The sequence below is a fragment of the Apteryx mantelli genome, chromosome 21, assembly GCF_036417845.1.
Source record: "Apteryx mantelli isolate bAptMan1 chromosome 21, bAptMan1.hap1, whole genome shotgun sequence".
Classification (NCBI taxonomy): domain Eukaryota; kingdom Metazoa; phylum Chordata; class Aves; order Apterygiformes; family Apterygidae; genus Apteryx; species Apteryx mantelli.
The window spans coordinates 11,490,394-11,512,744 of NC_089998.1; the positions used below are offsets into that span (position 1 = coordinate 11,490,394).

The window sequence follows — 22,351 nt, forward strand, 5'->3', positions numbered from 1 at the left end:
CTAAGTAAAGGAGACATTTATTCAGCTTGGGATGCTCAACTGCCTAATAACAGGGCTGGAACACAAACATCCAGCTCAGGATGGAGGTGTTGCCTAGTTGCAGCGCTGTTCTGCTCACTCTATAAAAGGCAGACACCACTTGAGTTCTGCATTGGTCTGCATGGTGTTTTGACAACTCATGATATTCATTTGTATGTTAATACCTCGTGTTTACATGAGAAATGTAATAGGACCATGCCTCATAGTTGTCAAGCTTACCTGAGCCCTTGTGACTGAACCATGCCTGCTCTTTAAGAGACAGGACCAGGGCTGGAGCTGCACCCAGAGCTGCTCACCTTGAGGCCCGCGGGGGAACACCACCTCCCAGGAGCACCCTCCCAGCCTCCGACAACTCGCGGGGCAGGACCTTCCTGCACACAAGGGGTGTGGTAAAGCCACCCCCCCCCCCGCCAGCTCCTCCTGAGCCCACGCAGGCTTTTAGCATCCCGAAGCAGAAGGCTAAACATCCCCCTGCGTCTCGCTCTGCCGCAGGCCGTGCCCCGGCCTAACCCCTTCCCGCCCGCCCCTGTGTTGAGCGGCGTTGTCACGGCAACGGCCGCCCAACCCCGCTGCCTCAGGCGGCTGCGCGCCAGAAAGTGCTAGAAAGGCGCCGCAGCCCGCGCCTGCGCAGACGGGCTCCCTGCCCCCACAGCGCCTCTGCAGCGCCTCCGGCCAACGGAGGGCGGGGGAAGGCGGTGGCGGCGGGGACGGGAGAGGGAGGCCCTCCCTGAGAAGCGGAGGCCGGCGCTGGGGCGAGCGGCGGCGGGTGCCCCGAGACCCGCGGGCGGAAACGGCCGGGCAAGGTTTCCCAAGAGACCGCCCCCCCCCCCCGCAGCGGGACGAGCTGCCGCCTACGTAGCGCAAAGTGCGCATACGGCTTCGGGAATCGGCGGCCGGGCGAGCCACCGCCCAGGGCCTGCTGCGGAGTCATTGCGACGGTTACTAGGACACTTTGTTTTCGTCCAATCAAATGATGCTAGCTTATCGCTGAGGCCGACAGCCAATCATGCGCGACATCAATCATTCAATTAAGCCAATCGGGAGTGCGCTAAGCAAGTAGGGGCGGGCATTCATGGAAGCCCGTTGCCTAACAGTAAAATCAACAGGAAAAACGGGAGGAGCAAATAGGAGCCCATAGTTTGAGTGACAGTGCTCTAGCCAATCAGATCTCGCCGCTTTTGGAGCCTCGTTATGAGTAGCCAATAGCTGCTGCCGAAGGCCGCCTGGGCGGGGAAAAGAAGGGTGCGCGCGCATTCCGCTTCTATATAAGGATTGGCGGTTACCTCACGCAGTCAGAGTCAGTTAGGGGAAAGAGCGGTGCTGGCTGAGAGTGCGCTGTGCTGCCGCCATCATGAGGGAGATCGTGCACCTGCAGGCCGGGCAGTGCGGGAACCAGATTGGGGCCAAGGTCCGGGCGACGGGGAGGGGGCGGCGGGCCGTGGGTGGGGGGCGGCGGCCGGGGCCCGGCCGCCCCTGACGCGGTTTTCTCCGGCAGTTCTGGGAGGTGATCAGCGACGAACATGGCATCGACCCCACCGGCACCTACCATGGAGACAGCGACCTGCAGCTTGAGCGCATTAACGTGTACTACAACGAGGCCACAGGTAGGGCCCGGCGCGCCGGCCGCCCCCCGGGCCGCCCCCGGCGCCGCAGTCACGGCTTCTCCCTGTTTTGCAGGTGGCAAATACGTGCCCCGCGCCGTGCTGGTGGACCTGGAGCCCGGCACCATGGACTCCGTGCGCTCCGGGCCCTTCGGCCAGATATTCAGGCCAGACAACTTCGTGTTCGGTGAGTGCGCCGGGAGCGGGGGAGGGACCGCTCGTGTAACCGGCTCGGGGTGCGGTGGGGTGGGCAGGGCAGCGCAGCGACGCTGCACTGCGGGCTTTGCCGCCGCACATGCTCCTAGGGCGAGCGCGGCCCTGGAGGCGGGGGGGAGGGGGGGGTTAATCCTGGCGCTTCTGCGGGCATGAAATACCGGGATCTGCGGATGGTGCATGATGGCAGCTCTTGGGAGAGCAGGTCTGGGAAGGCACAAGGTGTCGTTGCTCTTCCGATTCTCGTCGTCATCTCGGTAATGTCGGGAGAACTCAAATGGCTGCTGTATCCTTGGATAGTAAACGTTTTCTCTGTAGCTTCCAGTCATTTTAGAGGTGCTTGTGTAGCACCATAGCTCTGCGCTTGATGAAATGAAAGCATCGCTGTAGCTTGATGCTCTTATGCTTTGCTTGCAAGCAATAAGCAGGAAGCAGTGACTGTAACTTAATATGAAAATGTCTCTCTTCCAGGTCAGAGCGGAGCAGGAAATAACTGGGCAAAGGGCCACTATACTGAAGGTGCTGAATTAGTTGATTCAGTGCTAGATGTTGTAAGAAAGGAGGCAGAAAGCTGTGATTGTCTCCAGGGCTTTCAGCTTACTCACTCTCTTGGTGGTGGCACTGGCTCTGGCATGGGTACCCTCCTGATCAGCAAAATTCGTGAAGAGTACCCAGACCGAATAATGAATACCTTCAGTGTTGTACCTTCCCCTAAAGTGTCAGATACTGTAGTAGAGCCCTACAATGCAACACTCTCTGTGCACCAACTGGTGGAGAACACAGATGAAACATACTGTATTGATAACGAAGCACTCTATGACATATGCTTCAGAACACTGAAGTTAACTACTCCAACATACGGTGATCTGAACCATTTAGTGTCAGCAACCATGAGCGGTGTTACCACCTGCCTGCGTTTCCCAGGCCAGCTTAATGCTGACTTGCGTAAGCTAGCAGTTAACATGGTTCCCTTTCCCCGTTTGCACTTTTTCATGCCTGGTTTTGCCCCACTCACAAGCCGTGGGAGCCAGCAGTATCGTGCTTTAACTGTACCAGAGCTAACACAGCAGATGTTCGATGCGAAAAATATGATGGCGGCGTGTGACCCACGTCACGGCCGCTATCTCACAGTAGCCGCTGTTTTCAGGGGGCGCATGTCAATGAAAGAGGTTGACGAGCAAATGCTTAACGTTCAAAACAAAAATAGCAGCTATTTTGTTGAATGGATTCCCAATAATGTTAAAACAGCGGTCTGTGACATTCCACCTCGTGGCCTGAAAATGTCTGCCACGTTTATTGGTAACAGTACAGCTATCCAGGAGCTTTTTAAACGCATTTCTGAACAATTTACTGCTATGTTCCGCCGAAAGGCTTTCTTGCATTGGTATACTGGTGAGGGCATGGATGAGATGGAATTCACAGAAGCTGAGAGCAATATGAATGACCTGGTGTCTGAGTATCAGCAGTACCAGGATGCTACAGCTGAGGAAGAGGGGGAGTTTGAAGAAGAGGCAGAGGAAGAGGCAGAATAAAACCTATGCAAATGAACACCTGTAAATTTTGTTTAAAGCTGTATGAACTCTTTCATTCAAAACTTCTCTTGTCTGTGTTGTGTTCCTCTTCCTGTTTCAAAGTCACTTCAAATGCTGTACAGGCATCATTAAAGTTTTTTTCGCAGTGCACAGGCTTGTCTCCTTTTTTCCTTTTGGTAAGCTTTTCGGGTGCTGTTTCCAAAAGTAAGTGCATAGCTGTGTCTGAGGGCTGGAAAACAAAAATACAGGATGGTGAGTGAGCAACAGCCATCTGCCACTGTGCTACTGGCAACCATGTTTTCCTCTCTGCTTCCTAACAGGGTGAACACCTGTTGCTTGTGTCACTGGATAGAGTGGCATTACTGCTTTTTCCTTGTGTTGAGGGAGTTGGAAAAAATACTCTGGTATTATTTTATAATCAAGTGTACTGGCCGATGGAGATACAGTTAACATCAAGGATGGAAGCTGTGAGCTGTAAGTGTCTAAATTTAGGTACCTGCATGGGAGCTCCTATTACGGGTGATGGGTCAGCTCTCCAAACTTAAGTCTGATCTAGAGAGCTGAGCAGCTCTTCAGACCCTAATGGAAGCATAGGCTCAGATGTAGGTGTCTGGAAGCTGCAGCTGTAGCTTACTCCTCCTGTCTGGATTATAAAATGGCGTGGGCCAGTTACTGTTGTGATAGCGTGGATATTTCTGGAAGAAGATAAGCTGGCCTCACCTAGGGCTGATCCTCTGCATCTATTTAGCAGCATAAGCCTAGCAGATAGCTGTGACTTCCCAAATTGGAGCTCTCCATAACGAGCTGTTTTACATCTGCAGCTGAGATCAAAAGTAGTGCTGAAGATCTCCAATTTAAGCAGCCAGAGCATCCCTTGGCAGAGTCATGTTTAAGCCGGTATCTAGACATCTCAAATAATAACATAAATTATTCAAGAGGGAGCAGAGCTTCTCTTTCTGTTTGGTTAGTATGAATACCTGATCCCAAGTTACACTGTTTTGTAGCTTGAAAGTGTTACTAGCAAAACATTTTCTGTGGAAACAGCTAGTGTTCAGTGTTAGCTAGAATGACAAAGGAAAATATTTACTCAGTAATTGAGACAGGATAGAATGGATTGCTTTCCTGCTGAAGAGATACTGTTCAGCGTTCTTAATTGTGATTGATAAGGGGTTAAGTTTTTGTAACTCCTTAAAAAAAAAAGTAGTTTTTCTTTCCAGAGGTACACTGTTTATAATAGTTTAAAAAAAACCTATTGATTTGATGGAAAGTAGGGGCTATGGAAATGACTTTCAAAGAGAAACAGGTAACCAGTTTCAAGGCTACAGAGGAGAATGCTTCTGTAGATTCAAAGATGACAAAAGTTAGATTTTTGAAGCATGATATAACACTTTGTCAAGCGGTGGATTTTTGTCTTAAAGTTGATTTTTGGGTGCCCCCCCCTTTCATTACACAGAAGTTCATGTAACCATTATGGTGTATTTTTGTTTTTCTGTAGCTTGGAACAAGACCCTGCCTTGCTGGTTCCTGAAAGGACAGTGTCAGCCCCCCAAGATCCTTTTCAGCAAAGTTACATGGGTGACTCTTAAGCCCCCAACCCGCATCCTTGCCCCCCACCCAAGGGCCTGCATCCCTGGGAGCACTGCAGTGCACGGAGAACTGCCTGAAGCACTGCAGCTTCTTCCCCCACCTTGTTGTGGGCGTGTGGTGGAGGTGACAAAACTCAGTGTTGACACTGGAGTCCAGTTCACCATGTTTCCACCAGGGCTACAGTAGCCTTTCTCCAAGAGATTTTTTGACTTGCGGGCTACAGCCTTGTACAAGTATAACCCTAACCACACTGCATAATGCAGTGCAGAGAAAAAATGGTGTGGAAGAAGTCAGGATTTTGCCTTGGGAGACCTAGGAGCTACCATAGGAAGGGAAGGAGTAGGCAAGTGTGATGCACTGGGGACAGAGCAACTGCAGCTTCTAGGCCCAGAGTCTCTCCTTCCACAGAAGTAGGAATGTGGTGACAGAGTTCAAAAGGGGTGATTTGGGGGGGATTGTTCCCCCCTCCTTTTTCCTATATACAGTGCGTGATGTTAAATCACGCCATTCCTCCAGGCTGTGTGTATTCATCCCAAAGGGACTGTTAGAGGGGACAAGCGGAAACTGTAGAATTCAGTTCTAGGCACTCTCAAATTCTTTGAAAGGCCTAAAACTAATAGATTGTATTAGCAATGCTTAAGCATTTAGGCCTACCAGAACCTCCTAGCTGAAACTAATTTTTTTTTACACCATCCTTCAAGAACTTACTAGCTATGTATAAACCCTACTGCTTTTTCTGCATAGCCTTTCTTAGATAAGCCTTTCCGGTGCCTTCTGAGAAAAGTTGCTAGAGTCATAATTCACTGCCTCAACATTCTCCACTCAGCTCAAATATAGTTTTGATACCAGCTATAGTCCAACCTGCCATGATACTCATTTCCCCCCTCTTTGCTTTCACTTCTTCCATAATTTATGTTCTCTACCATTTTCTTTGTTTATTGCATCAGGTACAAACTATTAGTTTGGTTTTTATCATCTCCATGCTTTCCTGTCGCTTACACATTACCGAGATGTTGATGCTTTGCGCTGTCAATGATTCCAATATCAATTGCTCATTTGTTGAAATTGCGGTCTAACATCTTAATGCTTTCTCTCAGGTGCATGGGCAGAATTTCCCCTTAACAGTGACCAAACTACTTTATTCAGACCTCTTCTTTTTAGTAAAGCCTATAATGACAATAATTAGACAGTATGGGGTAGCCACCACCTCTCTTGCGCTTTTCTGCTCTCCCAACCTGTTTGCATTACCTACCTTTTGCCTTTTACCACACTTTAAGTGTAAGCTTTTTGGAACAGAAATCACTTTCTTAATGAAGAAGTTGTGATGTGTGGGCTATTACTGAGCACCCTCCACTTTTATGGGGATTTGTGGCTGGAAACTACAGTAACATTCTGCAGAAGTCCAGATTGGCAATAAGGATCATGAGATCTTCTACGGGAAGGCAGGGGATAACACAAGTCCAAGACCTTGGCAAAGAAAGACTGAAAAAAATTTACTTCCCATATGGAACATTTCAGTAGCTGCTCTCTACTATGACACTACTGCTATTAACAATAACAAACAGTACTACTTAATAGTAATTAGTATCAGTGACTTTTGTTTTCTTTCAGCTGGTAAACTTACTTACTTGGTACAAAGCCTGTGTAGAAAGGGATCAGTCCAGCACTGGTGTAAATTCTGCTGTTAGGCCAGTGTGTTTGCGATAGTCTCTTGCCAAACTCACAAACTGGGTTTCTCAGCAAAAACTGGAAGGAAAAAAAAAAAAAAAAAAAAGAAGAGTACCATTCATTTTACAACATATTTTTGTTACACAAGTAATGTGATTTGACTTCATGTGAAAGGAAATATTTAAGCTCATACAAAGCAGTTCTCTTACCAGTCCTGTTCTCCTCTGATTAGCAGCTGGATACATTGCATCTTCCCTTTTTCCACTTAGAGTTTGCTCCTGAGTGGTGGTGGAAGAAAGCCTCTACAGCAGTGGGTTTGATTGATAGCTAATGCTGCACCGGGTGCACAGATCACCTTCCTGCCCTCTAGTTATGCTTCCAGGATCTCTGCAGACTGCCCTGCATTGGTCACATTTGGGCCTTGCGCTCATAAACTTGAGTTACTGTCAGCCGACTGTAGCTGCTGCAGTCGGATATATGCCTTGGCTGCTGTGACTCTGCACATCAGCGTTTTGTTCCGACACCTTCAACTGGTTGTGTTGTTCTGTGAATCCCACTCATGGTGATAAGCCAGTAATTCCCGGGGCAGTAGGAACAGGAAGGCTTAGGGAACGTTAGCTAAAGGGAGACTAAACTGTCTCTCCTGGACCTGCCACCTGACTTCAGAGGTTGAACTGAGATAGATAACAGGATGCCTTGAAGGCTAGTGCAGTTCTGCAGATTGCTGTAGTGGAGAAGCCCTAAAAGCGCCAATAAAGCTTCCCTGACCTCTTTAACACATGCCCTGCTCAGCAGTGAAGGGACAGGGTTCGCAAACCCGAACGAACTGCTGGGTCCATTGAACCATTTTGTGGATGACGATGGCCTGATTACTAGAGCTCCCTCAAAAGCAGCACTGAAGCAAGAAGATTTCGTTATTTTGCCTGAGGTAGATAGCAAGAAATGATCCATGGCACATCCTAGCACATAACCCAGGGCAACACAGATTTAGGGCAGCAGATTAGTGGCTTGAAGTCAGAAGCCATCTTAGAGCTGTTCAGTGAATTTTTAGCGTGTTTATATCCCTCATGCGCTGCAGATAACCGCTACAAGCCTGCGATTCCTGTGATGCAGAGAAACACCACCCACCTCCCTCCCAGGTTCGCTGCACGGCATCACTGGCAGACATCTCGCAGGGATTCAGGACACAGGGGCAGAAAGGATTTGCAAACAGCACGTTGAGTTTTGATAACATCTGGGGTTTGTTCTGTTTGCTTTATTTCAATTTCTTTTAACAGCACAAGGAAAGCATAAGCAAACCAGCAGAGGGGGGGAAAAAAAAAATTCAGCAAAACCATCAGGACGCCACCAGGAAACATCAGCCCTGCTACTGCCTGCTGCTGAGTCATTTACGCCCGGCTGAGTCAAAGGGCTGCCTCTCTCGTGGACTCGCTTCTACAGCAGACCGATTTGCTCTGGGATGAAGGCACCACAGTGAATCCTAGTGACAAGAAGGGGTAGGAAATTTCGTAACCCGCTTTTCATTAGCTGGGTGACTGAGCCGATGAATCCACGCTGGCTCCACACCAGCGACTTCTGTATTGCAGTGATTTCACTCCGCTCCGGCAGCAGGAAGAAACTTGCAGGTTTGAATGCAGTCTAACTCCTGCAGGAGGGATCACTTTTGTTCGTGTAGGAGGACGATACGGCATCGTACGGGGGATCTTACAGGGAGGGGGGGAAATAAGAGTTGTGCTGTAAGGATATTTCTGCACCCTTCCCAAAGAAGGAGAAAGGAGAAGATTATAGATCCTTCCAAAACAGATTATCCTAGTAAAGGAAAAAGCATCACAACCCTCAAAAGGCAGAAATATCCTTCCAAGCAGCCCGGGAAGCCATCCATCACTACCATCCAGGTAGGGAAGTGCGTAAGGGGAGTGCAAATAGATGGATCCTGCGTTTCTGCACCCTGAGCAACATTTTTAACTGCAACCCATGAACCTACCCTCAATAAATTTGCTTAATCCTTTTATGAACTCATTTATCCTCCCTTAATGTCCCAAGGAAACAAGTTACAAAATGTAATTGCCTATGATTTTTTTCAACATGTTACTTAATAGGATTTTATTTTACTTGTACTTATAACCCCAGTCCTAATACTACTAGTGTAAGTGAAACCACTTTCAGTGCCGCAAGGGGCTGAAGACCAACATTACATTGTTGAAATGAAGTTTGTGCACATAATCTACCTGATTTCTGTCAAATTCACTCATGGCATCCTTAACACCCTGGATGTAGCCAACGCCAGTAATCCAGGTGTAGCGGGGTATGTATCCAGTGTAACCTTCAGATGAAGAGAAGAGAGAACATTTTCTGCTTAAGAACATACGTATCATATAAAGATCAACTAATTTGTAAGTGGAAGAGGCTGGGATAAATATAAAATCTTGGCAAATTATAGGGAAGAAAACTTTTTTAAACTCTTCCATTTAAATTGTGAAAATCAGGTATTTCACATGTAAGAGCTATTTTGAAACCGTCTTTTTTATGATCCCAAGGAAAACTCTATGGACTGAACTGGTCCGTGGTTGGTCTCCATGTGGTATGGAAAAAACAACACATTTTATTTTCTTATCATGTTTTCTTTAAACCAATAGCTCTGTCAAGTTCTCTCCCAATTTAGTATACATGCAGATGCTAACTATCAAGTGTCCAACCTTTTTTTCGTTTGCCCTTCCCATCCAACAAATTGTCACTAACTATATTGTAGAAACTAGACAAAGTCTATAAAATGGGGGGAAAAAAAAGCAAAAGCAACCCCTAGAATTTCTCACATTGGTGCTTAGTCCTCATCTTTTATATTTTGACTCGAAATCACCGTATTCATTATTGTCAGCTGCACAGTAAGGTAATACCTACAGCTGATGTGGTATCTTTTAGGTGGGAAATTCAGCGAGTTGCCTTTTATAATTTTCCTACATGCAGAGGAACACTCTTCCAGTGCCCATGGCGAAGTTAAAGAGCATAATATGTTGTAAGACAGTTTTATATATTTGCGATAGTGCATCGTAACACCATTTGTTGATCTGATGATTCAGAAAGCTGTCTCGCATTTCTAGGAGAGAAGTAACTCTCTCAGCCGTAGCAGTTACTCATCCAGCTACCGGAGTTAGCGCAGAGCCCATGACCCGCTCTCCCCTCCTGCTTTCCAGAGTGTTTGCTAGCAAGGACTTGCCGTTGTAGGGATGGAAGGAGGATGCGGCTCCCGCGACCCTTCTGCCTGCCCACGGGCACCCGTGTCTCAGCGTGAGACTCACTGGGGCGACAGCATCCCAAAGAAACGCCGTTGCATCCAGAGGAGCCGGGGCATTTTCCATCCCAAAGTGTTCAACGAGCTGGAGCAAATGTCTCTAAGACTCCCCATGGGTGGAGGGGAAGATGACACTATTCCACCTGAGGTGGACTTGTGCTGCACATAACCTCACTCTTTTACCTGAAATGGCTTTCTGTTGGATCGCATTTGGTACATCCAGCCTGGGCAACCAATTGCAGCTCTCTGCATCCACTGGTTCAGCCACCGCTGGCAGAGTTGCACCTTCAATTTTCACAGGCTCAAAATAAAAGCAGAAATATAATAAACACCAGTAAAATCTGCTTCCTCCTTTGACCCCACAACTTAATTCACTGCCAGAACCTACTGATCACAACTGTCATTTCTTTCTAGCTTTACACTAAAAGCCTCAAAGAATGTCTGGTGAAATCAAATTACTGGACGAGATCTGTATAAGCAGAGGCTTTGCAAAATACCCAAGGGACAAGAAGGGGAGCTTTTGGTGCTGAGCTCCTTTGAAAATCCGTTCCACAGGCTATTTCTCAGAGCCAGGAGCAGGAATGAGTGTTCTTGGGATTTATATCCAATCCAGCTTTCGACTCTACATCAAATCTCTAATCTCCGCCTTCAGTGGATTTGCACAGTCCCAGCTGACTGTGCCACAACAAATGATATCTTTGGGTCCAGAAGAAATAAGGGGATCAAACATGTTGTCCCAGTGTCGTATTGGCTGTGCCATGCTACCTGTAGTATTGAGGCTGGTGTTGTTTTACTATGTCAAATCCCCATGCTTGTGTTTCAGGAGGAATAATGAAAAATTATAGAACATTCAGGTGAGTCACGAGAGCAGTTAGGAGACCAGAAACATGTCATGCAACAAAAGACGCCAGGAGCACTCTGTTTTATCAAAGCGAATATTTGTGGGTTGGGCTTTAAGTGCCTACAAAGGAAACACAAGCCTAGTGCAAGAGGGCTGCTCGTTTGAATAGCACAGGATCTAATGACTAGAATTTGAAGCTAAAGCGCAATCAAATGAGAAATGAAGCCTTTTTGGTTAGGAAGCATAATTAATTGTTAGACCAATTTCCTGAGGATACAGCGGATTCATTACTGCTAGAAACGTTAACATGAGTTTGATACGATTCTGCAAGATGCTTTTGACTTTCCTTGCCAGGCCCGTAGGAAATTCCCTCTTCACACCAATACCGAGGAGAGCCGTTCCGTGCCCGTGCACCACATACAGCTTTGCAATACAGCAGAGTACCTGAGCCATCCATCCCTCTGCAACGTGTGCCTTTTCCACCCCAAACCACTCACCCGTTTGATTTCCGGGATGCAGGGAAAGCTCCTCCATCCCTGGCCGCAGGCGCTGTCAGGTTGGCAGGCACCACCTTTTTTTGCCTGTCCACCGGCCACGGTTACGTCTGGTAATCGCCCCTCGTTCTCCTCAGACGCCTTTGGGGTCGCGGCGGGCTGGGGTGAAATCCTCTGCTCGTACTCGTACGCCAGCCTCAGGCCGGGGTGGCTGGGAACACATCCGCTCCGCTCGCACGAAGGTGCGGCGTCACCAGGGCCCACGTGAGTCGGCGCGTGACGCTCCTCCACTGGCCCCTGCCGGGGCGCGGGAGCGCGCGGCTCGAGGGCTGGGTCAGGAAGGCTTGCGCCAGCCGCGGCTTTGGTGGAGGAAAAGTCACCTGCGAGAGAGACGCCGAGTTACAGGGAAGGAGCGGCAGAACGAGGGCGTCCCCGTCGAGGTGGACCTGGGCCCCACCACGCTCCTCCAGGACCGGAGGTGAAGGACGTCCCGTGGTCTGGGCCGCGGGTGCCGTCAGCCCCATCTGATGGACTTGCCTGCACAGAAAAATGGCTTTAAAAGTTCAATCATTTAAAATTTGATCTGGGCCGTGCCTAAACCATAAAATGTTGTCAGCTTCCCCACCCAAACCAGCTAGCAGTGAGGCAGGGAAAAAAAAAAAACACAAATATTTTGGTCCCTTTGGCTGTGTCAGTACCCCCAAACAGCCCCCACGTCAGACGGGGAGTTCTCTCGCTGGCTTTGCTACTGTCAGTCAAGGAAAGGGTCCGCTGACGCTGGCCGGAGGGAAGGAAAAAAAAAAATCCTCCAGCTACTGTGTGCTGCGAACCAGGGGCAGAGCCCTGCGGATTGAGACTCTGCAGGGACGGCCGAGCTTGGCAACTTCTGCTGAATTTTCCCTTAAAAATAGCCTGTGACGTACGTCCCTCGGGCTCCCCGACCCTCTGCAGTCCAAGTGTTTCCTAAACCAATTTCTGTTTTTCCTTGGCGGTTATGAGGAACGATTGATCTTCCCCCCTGTAACAACCTTTTCCTTATTGGAAAATTGTTACCGTGTCAGTCTGGTCTTTTTTAAACAAACCAAATTCCTTCAATTTTTGTTCTTATAGGTCATTTTTTTCAGCCCTCTGATCATTACTGCCTCTCCCTGAACTCCTCTTTTGTTTTATTTATGACTGTGCTACAGTGCAAAACCCCACAGACTAGACACTATCTTCCAGCTAAGACCCTATCTGCAAAAAATCTAGTGGAATAATTACCTATCCCGTCTAAAACAGCATAAAGGTTGCCCCTTTCTGCAAGGGTGTATTAACTCTGATTTGTATTTAAGTCTGGAATCTATTTATAATTGTATTGCCAAATGCTATTCCCAGGTTAGCAATAAATCAAAGAAAAACACTCAATAAAAATGATTTTTCAATCCACTGTGCAAGTTTTAAAATAGTTTCATCTTGCGATTTCTTTAGATTATTACTGAAAACATAGAATCTGCTCTTTCCCTTTTACCCAGCAAGCCAGTTACTCCACCAAAGGAAAAGCGAAGTAGTTGGGTACTTGAGAAATCCAGACTAGCTCTTTATTACCTTATTTTGTTCTCGATTTTTGCAAACTTATCGATTCAGAACAGTTGCTGAATTAAGCACAAAATCAAAAGCCAAGAGAGCATTGTCTATCTGACAGAGGCAAATATGTGCACTCCGATCAATCTCTTCCCAATAACGCGTGTCGATCCGGAGGCTGGTGACTAACGCAGAGGAGCTATTTCTGAATACTCCTACATCTCGCTGTAGAAAACACCGTGTGCAGGAGATGGGGCAGTGCCTCCGAGGAAGCAGGAGCTTCCAGGAGAACCACTAAAGGTTCAGCTCCAACATGCATACGGGGGTATTTTGTTGTTTTAACCTTTTTGTCTCTGTTCGTTATGACCCTATGAGCGAGCGACCATCCGTTCAAGGTAGGGAGGGCATCATCACCTGGTTCCTGGTTCTGGGGAGCCCTTGCTCCCTGGGATAACCCCTCAAAACCAGCATGGGAACCCTTGGAGACCCAGCATAACCGAGGGGGGCCGAGTTTGATATCATCAGTCAAACGAGTTCACTATCACTTCCAGAAAAAAACACATCTGGGATTCAACTGAAAAAAAAACTAGCATCAACAAGGTCTTACAGAAAATAGATCTTGACAAACATTCTTTAGACTCTGAGTTTTCTAAAGGCAAACAGATACGATACACTGCAGTGAGATATTTGACCTTAGTAACATCAAATATTCTCCTTAAAAAAGGAAAGCCACACAATATTAATAAAGTTTACAGTGGAAGAATTAAGGACTGGCTCACTGACAGCTCTAAAGTAATAGCTCTCGATGAAGAGTTTTTAGCAGAATGAAGTGCTTCTTGTGACCGCTTTCTTCAGCATTTTCACCAACAAGAAGTAAACGTGAAATCAAAGCTGCAAACATTCATAGGTGACATAAAGGTCGGCAAATATAAAATAATAATGAAGACAGGATAATGACAGAGAGCAACTAGGTCAACTGGTTAGTTGGGTCCATTCAAACAAGCTACATTTTAATTCAAGGAAATGCAAATTTAGAAGTCCAGGAATAAAGCTAGTAAGCCACACCTGCATAATGGAGGCCTGTATCCTGGAGAACACTGACGAAAAAGTATAGGAAGACCAAAGTTTGCAAGAAGCAGTGTGAATTCCCAGCATGAAGTGGGAAAGCAGCACCTCAATGTGGCCGTCTCCAGGTAACTCAAGACACAGACACCCCCCGGCACATAACCTCTGCCCACTCCCTTGCATGCAGCCAAGGGATGACTTGCTCCCACTAAACAGGTCATCTGTTCAGGAGGGATCAGGCACTTAGCTCAAAGGGGCTGGGACTTGTATGAGGTTACTGCAGATTGCCAGGACTGAGAAGGGCTCGTGTAGGTTCCCTTGATGGGGCAATAAGGAGATCCACGCTAGCAGAACTGGCAGAAGTTGGGAAGAGAAGGGCACGCAAGCCGCCGGCAGAGCTGAAGTAGAAGCAGCAAATTCCCCAATTAAATAAAAGCTGAGAATAAGAGCTCCAAATCTGATGAGCTCTTTACCGGGTGGGCCACCTGAGAAAAATGGAAAGGGGCATGTGAGGGATAGGTGGGAGGGGGCAGAGCCAACCCCACCTAAAGAACAAGAAGACATTTTAGCCTGTGACATACTAAGGCATTAGAGAGGAGAGTGAGTTCATGCTTAAACTTCTCATCAGTGCTGCTACCCAGGTGTCCTTGTTCACATGAGAGCTATGATTGCTCCATGAGAAATACCACACTGCTCCCTGGGAGATCATCCAGGTTGACCGTGGACCTCCCTGCTCCTGAGTAACGTTGTGACTTCGGTTACAGAACCTCCCACTTTGCTGAAGGGATGAAATCCTGCCTTCTGCTCACCTGGATGTGCAGGGATATAATCCGGGACTTCACGCTTTGTCCCACTGAAGTCCTCTATGAACCTCAGCTTGTGCAGTGGTGCCAGCAGGGAGTGAGAGCTCTTCCGAACATTAGGATCTGTCAGCAGCCGAAAAGTGGTTTTGCCAAAAGTTTCTCCAAACTGGAAGCCATACTGAGGGACAAAGCCCTCGTATCTGAGGAGGAAATCAGAAAAGAGCATTCACTTATATGACATTTGAAGATGTCCTTTCCACATACGGAATAATTTGGCTTGGGGCTTTTGCACGTTTGAAAGAACATGTACATGGAGCATATGCAGGTTGGGGAACATGGGTCCTGGGAATGGGATTTGCAGAGTAAGAGGTCTGTGAGCATGAACATGCTTTTGCCAGGGTATTGCTACGCAGGCAGCACACACACAGAACCGGCATGAGCAACGTGGAGATGTACACGGTTATGAATGAACCCGGGCCTGCCTGTGCTCCCGCGTAGCGTGGGTGTGCGTGCATGCACACTTTCACATGGCAGCAAAAACACTGGCTCATGGAGTTAAAGCTGTATGTAGGCACAGTCTTGTGCTTAGGCTCACGTATGAATATGGGACGAGGTCAGTGAACGCATCTGCAGAGGCACATGCATATGGTACGACAGGAAAACTTACAGCAGGAGCACAGCATGAAGCGTTGACTTTGGAGATCCTCAGTTCTAATATTATTTAAACATGCTTCAACTTGAAATTTTGTGATCCCTCTCACAGTTCTAAAATATAGTGAATTACTGGCAATTTCCAGACGTCTCTTGTTCAATATTAAAACTCAGATAATGAAAAAAATGTTTTAACCTCCAAGCAATTCTGTCCCGTATCCTCGTAAGGAAGAGCAGGACAGGGCTTGAGCAGCAAATTCGCGAAAAGCCACGCTGTTGCCCGTAGCCAGGGCAGGTCACCGCATTGTTTGAGGACCTTTGCGCAAGGCATGAAATGACATTTTAGCGCAACCACGTGTAACCACCCCCGTTCTCATCAATATCAAGGCCATGAACGGCTGGCCTGCCTGCCAGCTGGGGAGCCGTGAGATCCTCGCACTGCAAATAAGTGGGATTTGTCCGATTTGGAGGAGAAGGGTCATTTTCCCTGCAAGCCAGATGCATCACATCAACTCCAGCTTTTCCAAAGGTAGGTGTCTAACCAAACCTTGGCATCCAGGTTGCTCTCTAGTCTCTGGAGCGGACAGACCTTGCCAGGAAGGCAACTGCTTTCCTGAGATGCTGATCTTCCCTTTTTCCCTGGCTCACGATAGACCATTTGACTTCCTGACAGTGAACGTTTTGACTTCTCCATAGCTAATGCTGGGGGAGGTAGATTGGGCCTTGGGGATTCGGAAAAGGAGTCTGAGCTCAGGTATGAAACAGAAGCTGTAACTATTCCCAGCATCAAAAGTTTCCTAATGGTGATGTTATTCCACTGCTGAAGGAGAAAGGCAGAACTGCCAATTGCAACACAGAGACAGAAACGCTCAATCAATGATCCTGCTGCGTATTTGGGGAAAAAGTCAGATGATGCATGAGCATCATAAGATGATGAGTAAGTACTTTCCCTGCCAAATGCATTAAACAGCAGCTAGCAAAGGTATGCATTTACAATTGGCAAGTTTCCCCATTTTGTGTGCAGTATCTTTTTATCAAGAGCTGGTGGAGGAGCTCCGCGACTCATTCTCATTGATTTTTCAATAAGTCTTGGAGCATGAGGAAGCTACGCAGGGATGGTAAAGCCAAGCAAGAGCAAATGACATAGCCCAAATAATTACAAGCTTGTCAGAGGGATTCTGATCATGAACAAAATAATGGTAGAGCTGAGAAAGGGTTCACTTTATAAACAATTAAAAGCAGGCTATTCTGAGGAGCTCAGGCGAGTCAGTCTGGGTTTGTGGGGAGTGGATCTGCCCCGTAATTGAATTACAAGTTCTGCTGATGGAAGCAGCAGAGCTTCAGCAACAGACCTGGACTTCTACGTGCTATATGACTTTGTTGCGCACGGTATTTTGATAAAGAAAATAAGAGACCCACCGTTTCTGTAGTTCACGCTAAACCATTTCAGTCATGGACCTCAAAACTCATGTACAAGCAGCAAGCAAATAATATGTTTTCTCAAGGCCGTGCCTGATTTCACTTTTCTGTTACTCAATCCTATCTTTTCAATCACCACTCCCCAGACTGTCACGTAAACCTGCTTGGCCTTCTTAGTCGCCAAGGAAAAGCCCTGGCCCTCTGCCCATCCTTGCCGCAGCTCTGCTGAGCCTCCCCAAGGTGGGGTGAGCAGGATGGCACCCAGCATCCAGGACAGGACCCACTTCATGGATTTACCAGGTCTCCTTATGCTTCGTCCTTCCTACCAGTTGATTTCTCTTCCTAACACTTTTGAGCACTGTGCTGGCATTTTCGAAGACCTGGCCCAACATGCTCGAGCGGTGGGGGCCAATTTTGATTCCTTCGTTGTGTTTGCAGATTTACCGGCAAGGCCCAAGGAGGGTTGTTCACTTGCCCAGGGCAGCGGTGGTGTGCAGCAGTCACTGCACCATGCACAGTAGAGCCAGTTAGCCACTGCCATGGGGTGTGCGGTACATCCCCTCACTCCCTCCGTCTCTCCCTTGACCTGCCAGCCCCGCAGCATGCCGGGTTCAGCACGGGTACAATTTCCCTCTAATTACAGCAACGCCCAGGTCCCACATCTGCTTTGTTGGGGCCTGTTCAGACTCAACCGCCCGAGCCACGCACAACGCAACGCTCTCGCCCATCTACGAGGTCTTCTTCAGGGTTTCGGAGGGGTGCTACAAGCCTATAGGGCAAGACCATGCTGGAACTGAGAAAAGCGGTGGCAGAACTTGGCCTTTTCAGGTCAATGTTCCTCCTCATCCTTTCAGGGGATGGAGCAGCAACCTGAAGAGGAGCAGCCCCCGCTGTTATATTTTGGTAGTAGGGCCTTAACTGTCTGAAGACAAGATTGAGGAAGGGAAGATTTTGAGCCTTTTTGTCTCTAAAAAGGAGATGCACCCCCAGCAGTGGTGCCCGCCGTGTTATTACCCCTCATTTCTGACCTGCTGTCAGCACGGAGCTTTGAACCTAGTAGCGCGCAGTATAAAATCACACCATACAGACAACTGCAGCAACGCAACACCACTTAAAAAGAACAAACAGAGCTTATGTCATTTGTGAAGATATATAGTTCAGTAATGGAAAAATCCTGCCTGTTGTTCAAACTGTAAGGACTGATTTGATCTTTACTTCGCTATAAGAGCATCATTAAAGAAGAAATACTCCACCCATTACTTGTGGTTTCAGCTCCAGCTCCTTCCCCTGCCTGTACCTGTGCTGGGTCTGCGTCCACATGCGACTCGTGTTATTTTTCTCTGTGCCGATTTTCGCTGCCTGTTTTGTTCCCAGCTGCTCCGTACTGCGAGGTCTTTGGGACGTCTTTCAAAATTACCTTAGACTTGAGTAACCCAAGTAATTTTGTGCCATCAGAAACTTTCGTTACCTTGGTGGCCATCCAGCCCTTTCCAGATCATTTACATGGGCGCTGGAGATCGCGTGTCCCAGCACGGATCACCAGGGGACCCCACCGGCAACTTCTCTCCATTTCACCATGAAACCTATCCACTTATTTCTACCTTTTGTTTCTCATCTTTTAACTAATAACTAATTCATAGGGACCTCTTAGCCAAATACAGCATTGCTTTTTTTTTCTTCGTTTGTTTGGGTTTTTTTTCAAAGGCCTTTAGAGGGGCACTTCGCAAAAAGCTTTTGAAAAAAGTCCAGCTGTGTCTTAGCTAGATCACCATTATCCACAAATTCACTAATTTCTTCACAGAACTTGGATAAACCTGGAAGCATGACTGCTCCCTATGAATTTATCAACAGCGTATCATGTTTATGCAAGTATTTATTCAAAGAATATATTCGAACATGCTTGATACAAAGATCATCTAAATGTGGAACCAAAACTCTGAGTAGCAGCACCAGTAACATTTGGCAGCTTGAAACGAAAAATTACGAAAAAGAACAATTTTAAAGCTCCCCTAAGGCGCTATGGTATAGTCTTTAATCGCACCCTATTGTAAGGCAGTAATTTTTTTTCCCCTGGAGCCCTGTCTCCTTCATTGCACTTTTATGTGAAATAGGTAATAGTATCAAAACAAGACAAAAACCCATGAATCATAAATAGCATTTTATCTCAACCAGATCCCTCTGCATTGGGAATGAACACACGCACTGGACGAACTTCAGAGCTTACCCTGGGATATAGTGAGGATCGGGAGGGAAGAGGCTATTTTTCCTCGCGGCTGCCATGGCAATGCGGTGTCTCTTGTGGCCGGGGAAGCTGGAGGAAGGTGGCAGGGCCGGCGCAGTTGCCTGGACAACCTCTGTGATGCCGGGGCCAGCGGTGGCCGCCCTGGGAGACATCCAGCGCCGCGAGCGACAGCCGCACACTCAGGTTTTTCTGGATACGTCTTTTTTCCCCCCGCTTGAAAATCTTGGAGGAGCGGAAAGATTTTATAGCATTTGTCAAAGGCTTCCTGAAGGCTCGTAGCCCTTGGGACAGTGGCGCCAGATGTTCCCCATGAGCAGCCACGCCACACGTATGCTCATATCCACCTCGCTGACGAACCAGCCCTGCTGCATGTGCAGAAGCAACTGGTGCAGCCCACAGGCAGCAAGGCCAGCACCGGCCGGGCGTGTTGGGTTCACGTTCACGCTTTTCCCTTGAGGAAACCCCAAGCCGAGGGTTAGGAGATGCAGCGCTCTGCAGTGGAAGGTGTGTTGACCCTCCTCTCCCGTCTCCTCTGTGCCCGGGCGGCCCAATGCAGACAACCCCCCTTTGATGGCAGGAGGCTACCTGCAGACCTGCCCTCCCCTTCGGCCGTTCACAGCCGCAAGCTGGAGCCACCTTGCTTCAAACAGGATAAAGGCTGCTCCTGCTCTGAACATCGTGCAGTCAAGGTGCCTTGCGCACTCTGGGTTTCAGTCCCCTCCGGCCGAAGGCAGCCCAGGACGCAGGTCTCCTGCCTCCTGAACAAGCGCTGCGGTCGGCACGTTCTCGCACAAGCACCACGCGTGTTGCGCCAGCACCGTTTCTGCTGACTGCGATGCCAGCAGTGAACCAGGCCTCTGCAAGCACCGGAGGTGCAGGACACTGCAAACTCCCTGAATGGCCTCAGATAACCTGGGCCACGTGGCCAGCAGGATTAGGCCACTGGGCTGGCAGGACCATTTTAAGGCTTCAGAGACACCCATCAGAGAGCAGAGGTTATTTAGGGATTCTTCTCATTTATTTAGGTGCCTACACTCTGCCTGCATTGTATTGGAGGAGACAAAATGCTGTCTTGACTCTTGCTCTTGGTGCCTAAACTCTGAGAAATCTGGGGTTTCTGACCTTAAAAATATCCGAGCTCTGATTTGTGGCAGACCTCTAACCAGCAACCCCAGGTCTGCAGTCGGGATGGGGGCCGTGAAGGGCATGACAGCTCTGGGTGTGCACAGTGAGAGACCAAGAGGCAATGGGGCACAAGCTGCAACTGGAGAAAGACCCAATGAACATAAAATTCTTCCCCAAAAGAGTGGTGAAAGCCCTGGACAGGGACAAGAGAGGTAGCAGTATCCCCATCCTTGAGGATCTTCAAAACCCAGCTGGACAAGGCCCGAAGCAACCTGATGCAGCTTTCAAGTTAGCTCTGCTTTTAGCAGACAATTGGATTAGAGACCTCCAGAGGTCCCCCCAACCTCAATCTTCCTGGGAGTTTAATATGAACAAGAAAAAGATTGCTTACTGAAATGCAGCACCATATTTCAAGTGAGGTCTCACAGCACCTGAACAACGACTGCAGGCTGTTCCAGGCCCCCGTCAGCCCTCCTCAGCTCGGGAGGGTGGCCCAGGCCCATCTTCCCACTTTTTTCAGAAACTCCCTTCAAGTTTGCTCCTTTAAGCAGCCAATGGCTGCTCCTGCAAACTTGGAGGTTACAGATTTACCAAAGAGCTACTGAACAGTCAGTCCAAAATACATGTACTCACTGCAGACACCTAGGTAAAAAAAAAAAAAAGGTAGAAATTCACTTTTGTTAAGGTTATCATTAGGATTTATTGATAAGAGAAACTTTGTATGTCAACATTTCAATGGAGGAACAGCATGTCCTGACAACACAAGTACAAAGCCCAACCAGGTGAAGGTACAGCACGCGGGTATCTCTGAACTCAGAGGTACAGGAGATCACTCACATGGCTGCGTATTACTCAGGTACCTTTTATGAGACATGATGGAAAGGTTCCAGAAATAAAACCAACGTGTAGTTAGCCAGTCACCAGCGCGTCACGTCACATATGCAGCCACAGGTTGCAGCAGAAACCACTGCTGGCTTCAACTCCTCTCACTTAACCTCAGATGTTACAGCCCACATCTGCTACAGCGAGTCACCCGGGGCCCCTTCAAGTCACAGGAGAAAAATACCTACTTTCAGAGTGAGATTCACCTGACATGGTGTAGCCCTCCCATGGGGATGAGATGACTTGTACTCTCTGACTCTTTATCAAGTAAAGGGAGCTCAGAAGACCAGCTCGGATGGCGACACCTTCGTGCAGTTAGATGAATCTCACACCGGATCTCGAACGCGACAATCTGGATACAGTCATATGCGAGTGAGCTGCAACTGGGCAACTTCATTACAGAATTTGTTCTGCCCGGACAGCAGAAATGGACATAACACACACAATCCTGGCGCCTGCCAATTCAGAAACAGTTTTTTTCTTTGAATGTAACAGTCATAATTATCTTATTATAACCGTTTCAACGTTCCTTCTCTCGGCAGCGTCCCCGTACAGAGCTCTTAGCTCAGACAACCATTCACACTATGCCTGTGACTAAGATAAAAATTATCTTTACAAGCTTTATCCAATATATACACTACACTGAATGCTGTTTAAAAAGCCAAGTGCTGAACTTTCATCTTCTCCCAGCTTATGAAATATTTGGTTTGGTCCTGAAGTATCTTGTTATACAATTAGGGACGGTATAGCAGAGTATTCCCCAGGCACCTGACAAATCCACAATGGATTTATTGTAGGAACTAGCTGAATTCTCTAACTCGCGCCAAATGGGTTTCAGAGCCCTGTAAAACCTCTGCAGAATGAGTCGTTTGTGACATAACTGAAATGAAAAAACAATCCCAATTCAATGAATAAATTGTCTCGTTTGAGCAGGAAGCATCTGAAATAACATGCAAACCCACCCTGGTCAGAACCAAGAGGCTACGTCAGTCCCACCTCCTGATGCCAGATTTGATCACGGCCATAGAGGAGCCTGGGCCGAGCGCATCTGCCTGGCTGCTCGAGCTCAACCTGCCCCCGAGAGTCCTGCAGACCTGAAGGGGAACCACCGACGCCAGGAGTGTGTGCGCACGCGCGCATGTGTGTGTACACGCTCGTGGGCTGGGGGGGCAACACATACCCTGTTCCTTTTCCTCTCCCACGAGCTATGGCAAGGGACGTAGCCGGTTCTGCGCTCAGCCATTCGGTTTCACCAAAGGCAAGTCCCTCTGCACGTGTAACAGCACTGACTTAGAGGTCTCATATTAATGGGTACTTATACAGGATTAATTGCACATCAG

At 48.0% G+C, this 22,351-nt stretch overlaps 2 protein-coding genes across 2 annotated transcripts; one reads left to right on the forward strand and one right to left on the reverse strand.

Annotated features, from left to right (window-relative positions):
• The first annotated feature begins 1,328 nt into the window (after nucleotides 1-1,328).
• On the forward strand, nucleotides 1,329-3,535 carry TUBB4B (tubulin beta 4B class IVb). Its single transcript, XM_067308955.1, has 4 exons — nucleotides 1,329-1,447; nucleotides 1,535-1,643; nucleotides 1,717-1,827; nucleotides 2,325-3,535. Exons 1-4 carry the CDS (start codon nucleotides 1,391-1,393, stop codon nucleotides 3,383-3,385), a joined length of 1,338 nt encoding a protein of 445 aa, XP_067165056.1. The 5' UTR covers nucleotides 1,329-1,390; the 3' UTR covers nucleotides 3,386-3,535.
• CIMIP2A (ciliary microtubule inner protein 2A) lies at nucleotides 3,514-19,042 on the reverse strand. The gene is made up of 8 exons (XM_067309376.1): nucleotides 18,987-19,042; nucleotides 14,699-14,892; nucleotides 11,963-12,139; nucleotides 11,268-11,644; nucleotides 10,113-10,230; nucleotides 8,869-8,963; nucleotides 6,601-6,718; nucleotides 3,514-3,614 (listed from the first exon to the last, which is right to left on the reverse strand). Exons 1-8 carry the CDS (start codon nucleotides 19,040-19,042, stop codon nucleotides 3,514-3,516), a joined length of 1,236 nt encoding a protein of 411 aa, XP_067165477.1.
• Between the last annotated feature and the right edge of the window lie 3,309 nt (nucleotides 19,043-22,351).

Excerpts from the sequence above, each read along its gene's own strand:
- CIMIP2A (XM_067309376.1), bottom strand. The coding sequence starts at position 19,042 with ATGGCAGCCGCGAGGAAAAATAGCCTCTTCCCTCCCGATCCTCACTAT. Across the intron at positions 12,140-14,698 it reads TTATATCCCTGCACATCCAG|CTCGGCCGTCCCTGCAGAGT; the intron begins GTGAGCAGAAGG and ends GAAGTTGCCAAG. Across the intron at positions 3,615-6,600 it reads CTACACAGGCTTTGTACCAA|CCCTCAGACACAGCTATGCA; the intron begins GTAAGTAAGTTT and ends TTTGTTTTCCAG.
- TUBB4B (XM_067308955.1), top strand. The coding sequence starts at position 1,391 with ATGAGGGAGATCGTGCACCTGCAGGCCGGGCAGTGCGGGAACCAGATT. Across the intron at positions 1,644-1,716 it reads GTACTACAACGAGGCCACAG|GTGGCAAATACGTGCCCCGC; the intron begins GTAGGGCCCGGC and ends CCTGTTTTGCAG. Across the intron at positions 1,828-2,324 it reads GCCAGACAACTTCGTGTTCG|GTCAGAGCGGAGCAGGAAAT; the intron begins GTGAGTGCGCCG and ends TCTCTCTTCCAG.